Raw genomic sequence first — 18,029 nt, 5'->3', positions numbered from 1 at the left:
TGGGGTGTTTGGTTAACGCCACATGACCTAAGACCAAAAAAAAATTCCAGTCAGGGTCATGGAAAAGTGGTGACCCTTTGCACCCAATCAATTAACTTCTTTGTCATGGACAGCATTGAGAGCTGATAGCATAATGAGGAGCATAATCACAGGAAGTTAACTTTCACTGTCATAGCCTTTGTATTTATTCTGATGGACATTGTTCTCACAATGCAGTTGCCTGCCCCTGCCACAGTATGACAAAATGAAAGCCCCTTGACAGTTTAATTTAAAATGCAGATGTCAGATGGTCACCATAAACCCATTAACCGAGTCAGCAAATGCTGACATGTCTGCCAGAGTCCAGTTTTGTCTAGGACACACCTGGATGCAATCAACATCCAGAGCCAGATAAATGATTGAAGACATGCATACGCATTTGTTTTTAGGCAACATAACCGTCTGGGATGGATATATAAGCCGAGAAGATGAGGAGACCCTTATCCCCCTTCGCCGCAGGTGAGTGCTTGCCCAGCCTTCTACCTCTTTCTCCAGTCATCATACAGGGAGTCAACAGCCATGAAGACCATGCTGCAAGAGATGGTGAGAAACACATCCCTTCTTCATTTTAATCATTTTTGTTTTGTTTTCAGGCCTGTTGAGATTATTGGGGAGAGAGAGAGATAGAGAGAGAGAGATGACCCCAGGTCAGACTGGAGTCCTAGTCAATAAATCTGTAGCAGGGGTTCCCAAACATTACCATGACAAGGGCCAATATACATACATGTACGTATAAGCGCTGTGACATGTACCATGTGCGTTACGCCCCTTTTGGGGGGAAAACATTGGGGGATAAGCCAATGCAAGTCAATTGTTGGTGTTGGGAAAGAATAAACGAAGGACAAGGACCTGTAGACAAGCGTTGGCGGCTGCTCAAATAACATAGCCAAACAGCCGTGGCTGAAGCATGGACGGTGTTAATTTAAGCTAACCGATGTTGCATGTACAGTGAGTCCAATATGTATTTGATCCCTTGCTGATTTTGCTGGTTTGCTCACTAATAAAGACATGGTCAGTCTATACATTTATGATAATATGTATTCAAACATGGAGAGGCAAAATATCAAAAAGAAATTCCAGAAAATAACTTAAAATAATATATTTTAATTTATTTGTATTTAATCTAGGCAAATAAGTATTTGACCCCTCTAGCTAAAGAAGATAAAGTGCTTTGTGACAAAGCCCTAGTTGTCTAGCACTGAGGTCAGATGCTTCTTTTAGTTGATGACAATGTTTGTGCATAAAGTAGAAAAGATTTTTGCCCATTTTTCTTTGCAGATTATCTCTAAAACATTAATCGTTTGTGGCTGTAGCTTGGCAAATGGGAGGTTCAGTTCCCTCCATAGAATTACTATAGGGTTAATATTTGGAGACTGTCTATGCCACTTCACGACTTAAATATGCTTCTTATTGAGCCACTCCTTCATTGCTTTAACTGTATGTTGTGTATTATTGTCATGTTGGGAGATCCAAAAATGCCCCACCTTCAGTGTAGTGGTGGAGGGAAGGACGTTTGCACTCAGGATTGCACATTACATGTCTCCCTCCATCCATTCATTGACGATGTGAAGTTGTCCTGTGCCTTGGCCAGACAAACACCCTCAAACCATAATGATACCACTTTCATGCATGATGGTAAGGAGGGTGTTCTTGGGATCATAGACAGCAGTTCTCTTTCTCAAAACACATTGAATTGTGTTAATGCCAAACAGCTTGATTTTGGTTTCATCTGACTACAGCACCTCCTTATCATATCCTAAACCAGTCTGATGTCCGTTGGCAAACCTCAGGTGTGACTGCACAGGTTCCTTCTGAAGTAGCGGTAACATGTGTGCACTACAGGATTTTAAACCTCTGTGGCATTAAGTGCTACCAGTAGTTTTCTCAGTGATTTTGGTCCCAGTAGCTTAGATATCATTGCCTAGTTCATCCTGTACAGGTCTAGGGTGCTTTCTTTCTGTTCTCATGATAATGAAATCCATACAAAAGGTCAAACCTTGTATAGAACCCCAGACAGGCTGATGGATAGTCATTTTGTATTCCTCACATTTTGGAAGAAATGCATCAACAGTTGGGTCATTAACACCCAGTCTCTTTCTTGTGGCTTTGCAGCCCATTTAATCTTTGTTCAGGTCTAAAATCTTGTCCCTGATATCATTTGACCACTCTTTGGTCTGTTCCATGCTGGTGAGGTTGGAGTGTGACTGATTCACTCATACTATGGACTGATTCTGCTGATTCAATGCGTCTTTTATGCATGTTAGTATGTACAGGTGTCTTTAATTCAGATGACAAGTTGATCGGAAGTACCCATCTGGTCTGTGGGCCCTGAACTGTTATCAGTTGGCAGGGGATCAAATACTTATTTTGCTTGATGAAATGGAAATAAATTAATATATATTCTCTTAAGTTAATTTCTGGATTTTCTTTTTGATATTCTGTCTCTCCATATTAGAATGCACATTATAACATTTATTGACTTATCATGTCTTTGTTAGTAGGCAAACCAACAAAATCAGCAAGGGATCAAATACTTCTTGGACTCACTGTAAGTTAATGAGACATTTGGTTTGTTTTCCCCCAAAAAGGGGCGGACTGCTTGCTCGTGAACAAAGTACCCGGATGGCCGTTTATATGTATACTGATAGTAGATGCCAGCCAGGGCCCCTCTTACATGGGATGTGCCACACATTTTCTTTTGTGCAGCCCCTTTCACAATCATTGTCTATGCCTGTGTCAGTGCCCCATTAGGATATATAAAGTAATGATAAAGTTACAATGTTTCCAATTTCCGAAATCTCTTGGTAAAATCTGATCTACCCATTCCCAAACCACGACACTTTTTTTCACGGATCCCTAATGGCAATTTCCCCTGTCATAACTGTGTACATTGCTACGCGATGCTGAAAAGCGACACATTCACGCACCACAGTACAGGGAAAACGTACGCTGTAAAGGGCAGGATAACGTGTAACACGACACACATAGTTTACCTGCTTAAATGTCCATGCAATCTATATTACGTGGGGAAAACTAAACGGCTATTAAAGACGAGGATCTGCGAACATAAGTCGTCTATACGCAACCGTGACGAGAAATCATCGGTGGCCAGACATTTCAACCAGTTAAAACACAACACAACAGACTTAAAATATATGGGAATTGAGGTGGTGGACACACCACGCAGGGGTGGGGACATGGACAATTTATTTTTGAAAAGGGAGGCTTACTGGATACACACTCTGGATACTCTCATCCCAAGAGGGATGAATGAAGAAATGATTAGGGGCCAAGCAGCGAAGCTGGCGAAGGCCCCTATAGAGTTAGTAGGTTTTCTTCATTATTATTCTCTAGTCACCATTCCTCTCCCTCTGCAAGTCTATGGCAGCCCATAGAACCGTACGTAGGAAAATGTAAATCGGCACACACATTCGGGCCCGGCTCAGCATTACCCACAGCAATTTATAGGTCCCCAGCCCCAACGCTCTAGCGCCACCAACAGGTCAAAGTTGCAGGTACATTTCTGCTTGTAACTTTTGAACCGCTGGGCCGATTTTCATAAACTTGGTATCCCTGGAATCCTTGGGCCAAGACGAATCCAACGCACCATATGACGTCATTTTCCGCCGGGATAGTTTTCCCGCCATTTTGGATTTTGTAAATTTGCAATTTTTGACCAATTCACCCGAAATTCGGTATATAGTATCTCTGTACTGAGCTACATATGGGGTCTTCAGGAATATTGGATATCTTTTATCGTTTAGCCGTGAGAGCCAATCAAAATTGTCGTAAACGTGGCGGAACAGGAAGTGAGGTCATATCTCAGCAACCGTTTGTCGAATTGGGCAGGGATTTTGTACACACATAGTAGTCCATCCCATGACCTACCACAAAAAAATCTAATCCCCAGCTCAAACTCTGTAGCGCCACCAGCAGGTCAAAATTTTAGCTACATTTTTGCCTGTAGCTTTTGAACCGTACTCCCAATTTTCAAAATATTGGTACACAGGTCATCTTCACACTATGCTGCACCCATGTATGGATTTTCGTAACGATTGAAAAAACTATCAGCTCTCAGCAGCCATTCAAAATTGTGGAAAGAATGGAGGGATTTTTCTCATCTCTCTGTCCCCTTTGCCAACGGCACCTGCGCACGTTCACTGACACCATTCTCGGCAGGGGGTCTCTGGACACACAAGAGACGAGAGCTTAGGTGTGTGCGTAGTCTGCTATTGCTCTAGTGTCAACCAAAGCCCCACTGCCCCAGCCCCTGCACATACCCCCCCAACCCATCCCACACACACAGACAGAGGGAGAGGGAGAGGGAGAGGGAGGGGGAGAGGGAGAGGGAGAGAGAGGGAAGGAGGGAGGGAGAGAGAGAGAGAGAGAGAGAGAGAGACCATTGTTGTTCTCTCGGTTCCTCTGTCTCTCTCTCTCTCACACACACACACACACACACACACACACACACACACACACACACACACACACACACACACACACACACACACACACACACACACACACACATTGCTTCTATATACACCAATTCCTCAGACCAGTCTCTCAAAAGGCTGGCCAACATTACATTGCAGCCTATAGGATTCTTATGTTTAGGATTTCAAGGACATATCTATTTTCAGTAGGCTCCCGATTCTTTTCCATAATATTGTATGTCATATAAACAATTTTACTAAATAGAATGATCACAGAGGATTATAATTGCTGTCCAAAAAGCAAGCCTCTCAAGTATAGAAATTACTTGCTGATATTTTATAGACTAATTTGAGAGGGAATGGAAATGTGTTACTCAATATAAATCAAGGGCAGCACAGGCCCTGCCATGGCCAACCGGTAGGGCACTCGTCTATCATGCGGCTGACCCGGGTTTGATTCCCAGCCCAGGTCCTTTGCCTACCCTCCCCGTCTCTCTCCCCATTTTCCCCTCCAAGGAATGCACCCCAACATTGGCGAGATTTGGGCCAAAGGGGGCGCTGCAGTTCCTTATGTTGCCATGGCAACTTTGGCAAGTGTACTGCTTGGCCCCGCATTGCTGCTTGCAGCTATATTTCTGTCTTGCTTTTTGTAACATATGTCTGTGATGTGGGCTACATGCTTATGTCTCTCTTAGCTCTTTTTTCTTAAAGTGAGGTTCCAATTTGTAAATACTTTTTTGTTGGGGTTTGAAACCCTTTTTTTGGGTTGTCTATTGAAGCCTGAGACACTAAGACATGGACACTGAAAGAATGTTCTATTTGTAATTTTGTTTTGATTGCTGGAACGTGCGTAATTGTTGTAAAGTTAGAATGATGGGTATCCATTGCGTCTCCCTCTAGTGGTGCGCTTTGGGTACCTGCACTGGGCTTTTTTGGAGACACCTGCGGTGGCATTTTGGGTAACTACGTTTATTTAAGTCACACCTACTGGGGTCAAAGGCGAAATCGCCATTTCACACTGAAGAAGGGTGTAAGCCCGAAACGTCTGTGATGTGAGGCGATTAAAAACGAAAAAAGAAATCTGATGAGTGCTTCTTTATTCACTTTCTTTTGAGATTTGAATGTACAGAATTGGCCTTACAATGGGATCTCTTGAAAATGTGGTCACAATTGTGACAGGGCTCAAATATTCTCCTCTTCTGAGCACAAAATGAACACAGAGATATAATATTGTAACGTTATCCAAAGAAATACCGAGTCAGATGTACAGTTTCTTTGGGTTTAATCAACGAGACAGTTAACACCTACATCGAGACATAAACTTGCGACTTATCTCCAGCCCGGACTTTACCAACTGACTCATAAGAACTCCTAAGAACACTTTAAAACAACCATCAGTTCCACAACAGTCCCGCGCAACCATTCTGTCCTCCCCCAGCTATCACCCACCACATACTTGACAGCTATGTGTCCCTTGATCGTTACAATATTCAACGTATTGTATATCAGATGGGATACCTTTAATATGTGTACCAAATTTGATAGTTTTGTATGCATATTTAATATCTAAATTAACTTCTTTTATATAGGGTTGAGGAACATATTTGTCCTTTTGAACTTCAAAGTTTGAAGGGACCTTGTCAGTCGACATTTCACACAGGTCAGAGGTTAGGGGAGAAGGGCCAGACTAGTGTGACCTGATAGACAAGCAACATGAAGTTATGCAGAAGAGCATCTCTGAACGTTACATAAGTTTGAATGTCAAGGCAGATGGGCTACAGCAGCAGACGACTACACTGGGTGTCACTCCTGTCAGCTAAGAACAGGAAACAAAACGACAGACTCACAGACAGAATTCACACAGACTCACTAAAACTGGACGATAGAAGATTGGAAAAACGTTGCCTGGACTGATAAGTCTCGATTTCTGCTATGCCACTCAGGTGGTAGGATCAAAATTTGATGTCAGCAACTTGGAAACTTGGATCCATCCTGCCTTGTGTCAGCGGTTCAGGCAGGTGGTGTAATGGTGAGGGGGATATTTTCTTGGTGTCTCACTTTGGGCCCCATAGTACCAATTGAGCATTGTTGCAAGGTCACAGCCAACCTAAATATTGTTGCAGGCAGTCAAAGCAGTTTTGAAGGGAAATGATGGTACAACCTGGTAGCAGCCAGGTGGTTTTAATTCAGTGGATAGGTGAGTGTGGAAAGATATGATGGCTTTTAAGGGTGTTGCGGGAATGTGGGCAAGTTGGAATGTGGACGATGGAATGGGTGAAGCCTTTGGTTGCCATGCACATGGTGAAAATGGTCACATACGTAGTACTAACTGCCATATCAGCGCTGGCACCAACAAATTGTGACAAATTACAAGTAACTGTAAGGAGATCACATCAGTGTATAAAGTCCTGTTTTGTTTTTTTCCCCCCGAGTTTGGATTTGTGTGCGTCCATAGACTCCAATACTGGAAACTGTACCTGTTGACTCAGACATATGCATTTTAAATCTATAGATCTATGGTTTTGGTTACTGATGTATTTAAACTATAGTTTGAGATCTACCTGTACCTCCATAGACTCCATAGACTGGACATACCTTTTGACGCTGGTGAATATCAGTTTGGATCTACATGTATGCCTACCTTTGCCTTTGTGGAGTTATGCTCATGGTTGCTGGTGTATATATTTTAAAATACAGTTGCACCTATATGGACTCAGTGCTGGAGACTGTAGCTGTGTAGTCTGAGATCTGTCTCAGAGAGTAGAGAGAGAGCGGTTCCATTGGCCCATTGTTTCCGGGTTCTATTATTGCAAGGGAGAGGGGGGGAAATCCCCCTTTAGGCAGACCTTGGCAGACCTAAGGACTGTTCTATTCAATGCTAGGAGCATTATGACACGCCCCTTCAGGCAGACCGGAACCTGGTCACGTTAGGTGCCCATAGAAACCTATTATGTTGGCATATCTCTATATACTTAAAGAATCTCTGTCTGTCTGTTCTTCCATAGACTCAGTACTGGAGACTGTACCTGTTGACACTGGTGCTGGGCGTCGGGGGATCATTCCAGTATGGCATCCACGTTTCCATCATGGCATCGCCTGCTGAGGTAAGGCGGCCGTCCCCCACATACTGTAGCCTTCACTGACTCTGCTAACAAAGCCGTTTAGGAGCAAAGTCCTGAATATGAACATATCCTAAAAGAGCCTGGCTTCATAGGTTGAAATCCAGTCGTAAATATTTTCTCCATTCACCATAAAATTTTGAATAGCTTTTTTTTTTTACATACTATTATATGTTATGTGCTACAAAATTCTGAACACCCGGTTACTGATGTGATGGTGACTAAAGAATTAATTTGACAAATTCATCTCTGTCTTCACAGCACATTAAGAACTTTATGAACCAGACGTGGCTGAGCAGGTACGAGGTTCCCATTGGAGAGGCCACCAACAAACTCATCTGGTCCTTCATCGTGTCCGTCTTCAGCCTGGGTTGCTGGGCTGGAGCCGTTCACAGTGGCAGCCTGCCGGTCAAATATGGACGGTAAGATCCCGCTCTCAGTTGCTCCTGGCCCCTTGGAACCCATGCTGCCCTACAAAGCAAAAAGGCAGTAACTGCGCAGAACTCCAAACTGAGTAAAAATATTTTTAAATGACACTGTAATCCAGTCTAAGTAGTTTTTGGGAGATTATTGACATTTAGCAGTTTTGTTACTTTATATTACCACCTTTTGTGCAGATGAATCATTTTACTTAAATGTACACTTTGATATATATGTCATTAAAGTCATAGTAAGTCATTTTCCACAACGCAGTTACTGCCTTTTTGCTTTGTAGGGCAGCATGGTCCCCTGAAAACATGCATCCATCCATCCATGGAGCGTTATGTCAGCAGTTCAGGCTGGTGGTGTAATAGTCTATGGGGCCCAAAATGTGCCACCAAGAAAATATCTCCTTGGCAGGGCTGTAGTAAAGTCCACCTTTGTAGAGTCCAAGACAAGTCCAAGACCAGAATAGTCAAGTCCGAGACAAGTCCGAGTCCAAAGAGGTTCGAGTCCGAGACAAGACCGAGTCCAAAAAGATTCGAGTCCAAGTCAAGTCCGAGTCACATGTCGGTCAGTGTTAAACAATGAAAAGGATGAATCTCAATAAAGCGGATGTTTGAAGGTAACCCATTTGCCATGGATGTGAAGACAAACTTGTATGTTGTTGGATTTCAAGCTCCACTCTAGAATTTATGGTAGCCAATGTTCTAAACAAAATAAAGATAGACCTGGTCGAGTCCAAAAGCTTAATTTGGCAAGACCAGTGTCCGAGTCCAAGACAAGTCAGAGTCCAATTGATAGCGAGTCCAAAATATCTCCTTGGTGGCACACTTTGGGCCCCATAGTCCCGATTGAGCATTGTTGATTCACATCTCATATACAAGGACATACAGTACATGTAGACACCAATTACATTATACACATAAGCATCCTCATACGTAGGCTACATATACACAAACACATATACTCCTCTCCTCCACATACTTTTACCATCCCCTCTCATACCATCTTTACCATCCCCTGTCTTTACCCAGCTATGCCACCACACCTACATTAGTCCACATAAAACACATAGATTCACTCATTACTTCATCACTTCATCCGCACATTCCCCCATGTCACCACATGCAGAACATCATGTGCTTTCCCTTACAGCCCCATCAGCAACTTAGTTGCTTTTCCCAAAATATGAATCAGATTTCAACAAGTTTGTCTGTAGCCCCTTAATGCACGCCGTATCTCCTGTGGCACGCTGTAATAGACATTGAAAGTTAACTACTATAGTACTACACTACTATGACAGTGTGCACGGGGCCTTTAGTAATACATTACGACTTGGTCTTTGCCATTCTGGTAACAGCTGATTTATAATGCCGTGTCTTAAGGGGTCTCATCAAGAAGTCCTTGATGTTCAATAATTGATGTATTGCAGGAAGAAAGCGCTTCTCATCAACAACGTGGTGGAGGTCGTTGCTGCAGTGATTATGATCCTGAGCCGGACTGCTCAATCTTTTGAGATGATCCTGATCGGAAGATTCTTGTACGGATACAATGTTGGTATGTATAGCTTATAGCAGCGTGAGCAATGCATGTTGGTAGGAAATTGGCAGGAATTCTCCTTCATCGGCATATTTCACAGTTTAAAGATGCATCTTCCTTTCTTCTTTCCTTTCCTTTCCTCTTTCTTCTTTCTTCTTTCTTCTTTCTTCTTGTGATGTGCGTGTCCTGTCCACCAGGCCTGGGGCTCAGTACGCACCTCATGTACCTGGGGGAGAGCTCCCCAAAGAAGCTGCGCGGGTTCCTCACACTAACCTGCTCCATCTTTATCGGCTTCGGAAAACTCGTGGGCCAGGTGGTGGGCATCAAGTGAGTGCTAGACTTGGCCAACTACTTTAGTTAACTGAATTAACACAGGTGTGTAAAGGTAAAAAGTAGACGGAAATTCACGATGTCATATTTACAACACTAGTACATGACATAACACAGTTGTTATTACAACATTTATTTCACGGTGCCTAATAGAGATGCACTGGATCCGGCAGGATAATAGGGTTTTTCACAGAATCCGGGTCCGGCAGGATCTTAAGCAGTGGATCCAGTATCCGGCATGTTACCCAAAAATCAGGATCTGGTGCATCTCTAGCCTAGGCTTTTCAGTCTGTCTTTCACAACCCCAATCAATGCATGGAGTGAAAGCCCTTTGGAAGCGGCCGTTGCAAAATACAAAATAGTTTGAGCCAACGTAATAAAAAGGGCCCATATGTGCGAGTAGACTATATGTTTCAACCCTTTTGTAGGATCGGGTATCCGGTTCCGGATCCGGCAGGATCATAAGCAGTGGATCCGGTATCCGGCAGGATCCTAAAAATCAGGATCCGGTGCATCTCTAGTGCCTAATGAGAGTCTTTGTTTTTTTCGTACTTCTATAATGTCAGAGGTGGATTTTTATACTTGATACAACCGTATGTACACAATCTGACCAGTTACTCCAAATGACTTGCACAAACCATCAGATCAACCTCATCGTCACAAAAATGTGCCTCTCCTCTTCTCTGCCTCCCTGTCTCTCTGCACAGGGAGTTGATGGGGACGGAGGACATGTGGCCATACCTGTTGGCTGTGAGTGGCCTGCCTGCCATCTTGCAATTCCTGGGCCTGCTGTGCTTCCCAGAGTCACCACGCTACATCTACATTGACAAAGGAGACGAGGAGGGCTGCAAGAAAGGTGAAGCAAGCCACACCGCAAACATTATACACACATACATGGGTGGTCTGGTCATCTGACTGACATACAGGGAATTTTCCCGGTGGGCCGACAGGCCTCAGGAGCTGATGCTGTTTGTTTTTTGTTAGCTAGTTAGTTTGTTCGTTTGTTTCCCTTAGATACCGGCTCTCAATTTCGATGGGATGGCCCGCTGACTTCTCTTTACAGTAATATAGACAGCGGACTGAGGACCGGGCTAATCAAAATATCATAGAATACAAATTCAAATCAAATCAAATCGGAAAAGCAGGGGGCTGTGTGATGGCATAGTCTGTGCCAAAAGTGCCCGGCCTGTTTTTTGATTCCAGTTCAGCCCTGTATACATATAGAGTATACTTCTTCTGAACTCAGCAAAAGTCAAGTCATAAAAATCAGATTCACCTTCAAATACTTCAAGATTGTTAATATGAAGATAGCCTTTGGTGAGAGATGTCAGACAAAGTGATTGGCTATGTCTCATGTGTAGCTTTTAGTTCCTGGTTAATGTGACGATGCCATGATGCTTTCATCATTACCGAAGCGGTCACTCATCATCAGTTACAGAAACATGCTCTGCTATTTAGACTTGCAGCCCACAGAGGGCAGCAGAGTCAAATTGATGCCCTCCATTGCCGGTGGCGGAAGGAATGTAGGCTTAAGTGAAGGGGGGGCAGAGTTACCTTACCCCACCGAGACTAAAACTTGGACCTCTGGGGATAAGGAGGATCAAAGAGCCTGCTAAATGTCATGCCATGCATTTTAGCCTCGCAGTGTCCCTGGAAAGGGGGAGGATGAACGCGTCAGCCAAATGTAATGTAATGTAATGTAGGCTAATGTAATTATCTGTATTGTAATGTGTCTTGAGCCCTGCTGTGGCTGTAGCAGAAGGATGACCTGAAGTGTCTGCTAAGTGCAATGCGATACAGTACTGTATACTTCAGTGTCATGTAATATCATATAGGCCTACGGAAATGTAATGTAATAACATAACAGTTGCTACGTGTACATGATGTTTTTGAATCGGATCTAATAGATCGGATTTAAGTAGATCGGATTAAGAGTTATTTTGCGACGTGTATACATGGCAATTTCACTTAAATGCGATTAAACGTCTGGGGAAAATAAAGCATTGCGATTGGACTGAGGACGCACGTGCTGAGTGAGCCAAATAAGGCGTGGGGGCGTGGTCGCCAAACCTCCGGGGAACTACTGGGACACAAGCTTATCTTCAGCCCAAAAATGAATTCCCTCAGTGGACTCAAGGCTGGTAAAATCCCCTTTGGGTCTGGTTCTTTCAAATGCTAGTTAGCACCCTCCTAGCTTAGAAAAACGAACTGGTGAAAGGGTGATGTGGAGTAACTTTGTTGTGCTTAATTACTTCGTGGGGCACTTTTACATCAATATATGGAAGCCACAACATTTATAGTCGCTTAGGGACTTTAAATTAAGCAAAACTTTCATGTGAAAATCAACAGGAAGTGCCGCCATCTTTTTCTCACTGACAAAGAGCACGGGCTCTTGGCGCCATCGTGTGGTCAACGAGCATGCGTGGAACGACCGGATTTATTGTAATTCTGATTAAAAGGTTACATGACAGAGGAACGTGTTTAATCGGATTTAAAAGAGGAATAAACCACCCACTTTAATCGGACTTAAGTTTAAATCGGAATAAACTTAAATCCTGTTCGGTAAGTGTTTACATGATGTTTTTAAAGTGGAATTAAGTTTTAATGAGATTTAAAGTGAGTTAAATCGGATTTAAATGCCTCATGTAAACGTACCTAGTGTGATAGGTGCCATATTCAGCCTTGCAGTGGCAGTGGCAGGAGGAAGATAAAAGTGCCTGTTAGACTAATGTAATAGAACATAATGTTTATTTTTTTGCTGTAATGTAATGTATTGCATCCCTACAGTGGTTGTGGATGCAATGTAGTGCAGTTGCACTGTAATACTGTAATGTAAATGAACGGTAATGTACTGTGTTTCAGCCCTGCAGTGGCTGTGGCAGAAAGAAGACAGAAGTACCTGCATAATGCAGTGTAGTGCATTGCACTGTAATTTACTGTAATGTAAATGAACGGTAATGTACTGTGTTTCAGCCCTGCAGTGGCTGTGGCAGGAGGAGGACCTGAAGCTGGAGCTGGAGGACATGAAAAAGGAGCGGGAGGTGGCCCAGGGGGAGAGGGCCAAGACGGTGCTGGACGTGCTCCGCTCTCGCTGCGTACGCTGGCAGCTGCTGGCGCTGGTCATACCCTGCGCTGGCGTGCAGTTCTGCGGCATCAACGCGGTGAGATAGAGCTGAGAGTCGAGTCACACTTGTCCTTTAGCCATTATGCTGGAATTGTTGAAATGGAATTATTGCTGCAATGTTGAAATTAGAGCTGCCCTAACAGCAGCGATGGGTAAAATGAATTTATTATAGTTACAATCTAAGGCCACATATACCACCAAACCTCCTTCTTTTACCTGCTCAAATCAACCAGGTGACCATTCAACCAGCCAATCACCTGGCTGAATTGGACAGGTAAAACCCGGCCATTTGGAATATATGGAACTAGATTGTAACTAATGAATCCACTTTGCCCATACCTGTACCTGCCTAACAGTGTCTTACTTTAAACATGAATTTCAAACAGCTTATTTCATCTGCCTTGAGTTGATATGAGCTATAATCTTATTTGGTAACATTTTCTTTAGATAGGACTATACGGTACCTAAGTGCACTAATTATTTTAGCACAAGCACAGCGAATGACAAATGAGCATTATCCTTTTCGATACTCATTTTTGATACTCATTGAGCATTTTTTAAAATTTCTGTCATGTCCACAGCTTTATTTTTACGCTTTTGACATCTTCCGCGAGTCTGGAGTTGAGGAGGATAAGATGCATTACCTTTCGATGGGCATCGGAGCGACGGAACTCATTGCAGTCACTATCTGTGTACGTAGCCTCAACAGGATGCACATGCACACAGCTTACAAAACAAACAAATAGCACACAGCATACCGTCAATGTATAAAAAAATACATGTGTCGTGAAACACTGTTTTTTATGTGCTTTATCAATCAACACATTTTCTTTAAGCAATATCCATTTTCTCATTTCTCATCGAGTGGACAAGGATGTTTATTCGTCACATAGGCCTATGTAGAGGTACTGTGAAGTAGGTAGGACAGGACATGCAGTGAAATTACACAAGCACAAACAGGGTGATATCACCACTTTTTAGACATGTTTTTAATCATGTTTTTATGTAATTGACATTGCTTAAAATCTGATACATATCCCTTTTTTCCCACATATCACTCTCAGTGCAACCATATCAGAACCTTACATTAGCGATAGGAAAAAGTCCAACAAAACCAGGCTCTCTGTGTGAAACAACATGTAGCAAAAGGGCCTTGTTTACCAGGCAGACGATGTATTATATGTAGTACGTCACTTCAGACTAACAGACCTGGAAAAATCAGACACTTGATGAGTTATTAACTTTGTGTGTGTGTGTGTGTGTGTGTGTGTGTGTGTGTGTGTGTGTGTGTGTGTGTGTGTGTGTGTGTGTGTGTGTGTGTGTGTGTGTGTGTGTCTACAGGCCTTTGTAATTGACCGTGCGGGCCGGAAGAAGCTGATGGGCTATGGCTATCTCATGATGGGCGTGGTCATGTCTGTGCTGATCGTCATGTTGACTATCAAGGTAATAATAAGTGAAGTGAAAGCTGCTGTCTAACTGGGAAACTCCAAATCCCATTGTCATTGTGACACAGCACTCTACATCACACAAGTGCACACGGCACACAGCGAAATTGCATTTATTCCTCACCCGTGCAAGTAGGCAGCACTGCATCCTAACATTACAACATTGCTATGACATTACTGAGAGTGTCAAGTTACAGAATAAGAAATGGCTGTTTTTTTATGCATTTTGGTAAGAACAAACTTATAATAACAGCTTCGCGTGAAAGGGTGAAGGATAGCCTAGACTTAGCCTTGATGAATCGTTGGTACATTTCAAGATAATCTAAACACAATAAAATAAATGTATGACTTTTCTCAGGCCCAAAGGCAACGTACTCTAGCCATGCCCCTCACTCATCCTGCCATGTCAAGCCATGAGCGTTGTCTTGTCTGGCTAATATGTCATTGACAACATGTACAGTAAATATGTCTGCCTTCCCCTCGCAGGATCAGTACCCCTGGGTCCCTTACATCAACATCGCACTCATCTTCCTCATCATCTGTGTCTATGGCCTGGGGCCGTGTGAGTACCCTGTCACTTTGGTTCCCTGCACATGACACATATTACACACATGCACGCACACACACACACATACACACACGCACACATACACACACACACACACACACACACACACACACACACACACACACACACACACACCACAAATGCCATGTTGCATAATGTTACATAATGTAATGTAATGTAATGTAATGTAGTGTATTGTTACGGAATGTAATGTAACGTATTGTAATGTATTGCAGTGTAATGTAATGTAATAATGACCTGTGTTGTGGCGTTGTGTCTCCAGCGGGGTTGTCCATGTGCCTGTAGTGTAATGTAATGTATTGTTTTCCTGTGGTGTCTCCAGCAGGGGTGTCCATGTGCCTGTAGTGCAGTGGTTCCCAACCTATGGGTCGGGACCCCCCTTATGGGTCGCCAAAGATCCACAGGGGGTCGCGGAGCCCTCTTGATTTTAAGGGGTTTCGTTTTAAATATATGTAGCCCATGTTGAATAAAAGACAAAGCTTTGAACTAATAAATGCATAGACGCAACAAATTGTAAGTGCTACATTAAACATTTATTCTATATTTGACCAAAGACGAATTGAGGAATAAAATAACTAAAATAAGTTTTCGCAGGAAACGGAGGGCATCTTGTGACTCCGTCTCGTGCGGGCGCTCACGTGGTTGGGTCACCAAAGCTTACAATAGTAAAAACATGGGTCCCTTAAGAAAAAGGTTGGGAACCACTGCTGTAGTGTAATGTAATGTAATGTAATGTAATGTAGTGTAATGTAGTGTAATGTAGTGTAATGTAATGTATTGTTTTCCTGTGGTGTCTCCAGCAGGGGTGTCCATGTGCCTGTAGTGTAATGTAATGTATTGTTTTCCTGTGGTGTCTCCAGCCAGCCTGATCTCCAAAAATTCTGTCCTCCTGGACACGGATGTTAAGGACACGAAATCCGTGTCCAGGAGCACGGATTTTGCTAATATTCTGTGCTCCTGGACACAGAATTGTTTTCCGTGATGGGCACACGGAAGTGCTTTCTATAGGCTATTACCACAGCACTGTGTAACTCTATCATTAGAAAATACATACCAAATGCTAATCCTAAACAAAATAATGCTATAGCAATTTAAGTTGTGCCCTGACCAAAACATTCCCTAACCTTAACCTGTCATTAAAGACATATTTTTGAGAAATACCTTTTCCAGTTGGTTGCTAGGCTATCAAAATCATATAATGAATGAAAGAAAAGTAGCTGTGCCCACATCAAAACAATCCCTAACCCTAACCTGTCAGTAGGGAATGTTTTTTTGAGAAAAAATATTTGAAATTAGAAAAATCCTGAGAAAACACAAGACTGTGGAAACATAGAGCTGTGGGAGTAGCCTATAGAGAGAGCACTTCTCTGTGTCCATAACGGAAAACAATTCCGTGTCCAGGAGCACGGAAAACAATTCCGTGTCCAGGAGCACGGAATTTTGGCAAAATCCGTGCACCTGGACACGGATTTTGTGCCCTTAACATCCGTGTCCAGCAGCACGGAATTTTTGGAGATCATGTTGCTCCAGCGGGGGTGTCCATCTGCCTGTAGTGTAATGTAATGTAATGTAATGTAGTGTAATGTAATGTAGTCTAATGTAATGTAATATAATGTAATGTTTTCCTGTGGTGTCTCCAGCGGGGGTGTCCATGTGCCTGCCCGCTGATCTCTTCCTGCAGGCCTGGCGTCCGTCAGCCTTCGTGGTCAGCGGCACAGTCAACTGGCTCAGCCTCTTCTTCATCGGCATGCTCTTCCCCTACATTGTGGTAAGATCAGATCACCCACGCCACGTATACATACATCACTGGACAAATTCTTCTGCTTAGTTAGAACCAGCTTTTCAACCCATTTTAGCCTTAGGCACCTGCAAAAAAATGCCTGCTAAATGTCTTTGCCCTTTTTGGGAAATTGTGACCCCAGTTTGGACCCTCATCTGGCATTAGAATGTGTTCATTCAGCTCTAAGATACCCACATTAAAAAATAAAAAAACGCCTCGGGGGCGCTGTGGCGCAGAGCGCTAAGCCCCCCACATTTGGGCTTGCATGCCCAACCCACGGGGACCCCGGTTCGAGTCTGGCCAGGGTCATTTCCCGATCCTCCCCTATCTCTCTGTCCCATTCGCTTCCTGTCACCATCTTCAACTGTCCTGTCAAATAAAGGCATAAAAGCCCCTAAAAATATATTTAAAAAAAAAACCTAAAAAATATATTTACATTTAAAAAAAAAAAAAAAACCCTTAAATCTCATGAGTATGAATGCTGGGTATGTCGCAAACTAAGGAATCCAGGTTGCCCATCCCTGACCATTCTTTTTGAATCTCTTTTGTCAACAGGAGGGATTGGGCCAGTTCTGCTTCTTGATATTCGTGGCCTACTGCATCTTCAGCGCAGCCTTCATGTTATATTTTATCCCAGAGACAAAAGGAAAAACCATGGTGGAGATCACAGAAGACTTTAACAAATTAAACTTTAAGAACAGGGGCACTGAAATTGAGAAGGGAGACTTTGTGCTAGCAACAAAGTTGTAGAGCCCTTTGTGTGGATGTGAGTGCGCCCTATTTATTGTCATACAGTAAATGTGTAAAAATGTAAACATTTCTTTCCCTGGTAATCTGTGACATTTTACCAGGCATTGTCCCATGTATGTAAATTTTGTACGGAAGATACATGTTGTTGGTTGTTCTTGACATTTTTTTCTTAACTACTTTGCATACATGTTCTAAGATGTTCTTGGCGAAATAAATTATGTATCCAGTTGGAAATGTCCACTCTAAATTCCACACTGGCCCCTCTACACATCCTGTTTAAAAAAATAATTTAAACACAGAAAACATTTCTGTTTCTGTTACTTCCTGTACCCTAAGCCTATTTCCAATAAAGTTGGTGTCTTCATTAACTGTTGGCTTATGTTTGTATAATTTCAGCAACTGGACAGCACAACATATGGGGTTGTCATGTCCAGTCCACCCCACTGTATAAACGA

At 43.0% G+C, this 18,029-nt stretch overlaps 1 protein-coding gene across 1 annotated transcript; it reads left to right on the top strand.

Moving 5' to 3' along the window:
* The first annotated feature begins 487 nt into the window (after positions 1 to 487).
* On the top strand, positions 488 to 17,942 carry LOC134462137 (solute carrier family 2, facilitated glucose transporter member 11-like). Its single transcript, XM_063215021.1, has 12 exons — positions 488 to 582; positions 7,481 to 7,579; positions 7,856 to 8,016; positions 9,450 to 9,574; positions 9,754 to 9,883; positions 10,594 to 10,742; positions 12,860 to 13,047; positions 13,592 to 13,702; positions 14,352 to 14,453; positions 14,942 to 15,017; positions 16,685 to 16,812; positions 17,380 to 17,942. Exons 1-12 carry the CDS (start codon positions 559 to 561, stop codon positions 17,572 to 17,574), a joined length of 1,488 nt encoding a protein of 495 aa, XP_063071091.1. The 5' UTR covers positions 488 to 558; the 3' UTR covers positions 17,575 to 17,942.
* The last annotated feature ends 87 nt before the right edge of the window (positions 17,943 to 18,029 follow it).

The sequence above is a fragment of the Engraulis encrasicolus genome, chromosome 14, assembly GCF_034702125.1.
Source record: "Engraulis encrasicolus isolate BLACKSEA-1 chromosome 14, IST_EnEncr_1.0, whole genome shotgun sequence".
Lineage (NCBI taxonomy): Eukaryota > Metazoa > Chordata > Actinopteri > Clupeiformes > Engraulidae > Engraulis > Engraulis encrasicolus.
The sequence above is the reverse complement of the archived record's forward strand: the minus strand, read 5'-3'. Positions and strand labels throughout refer to the sequence as shown.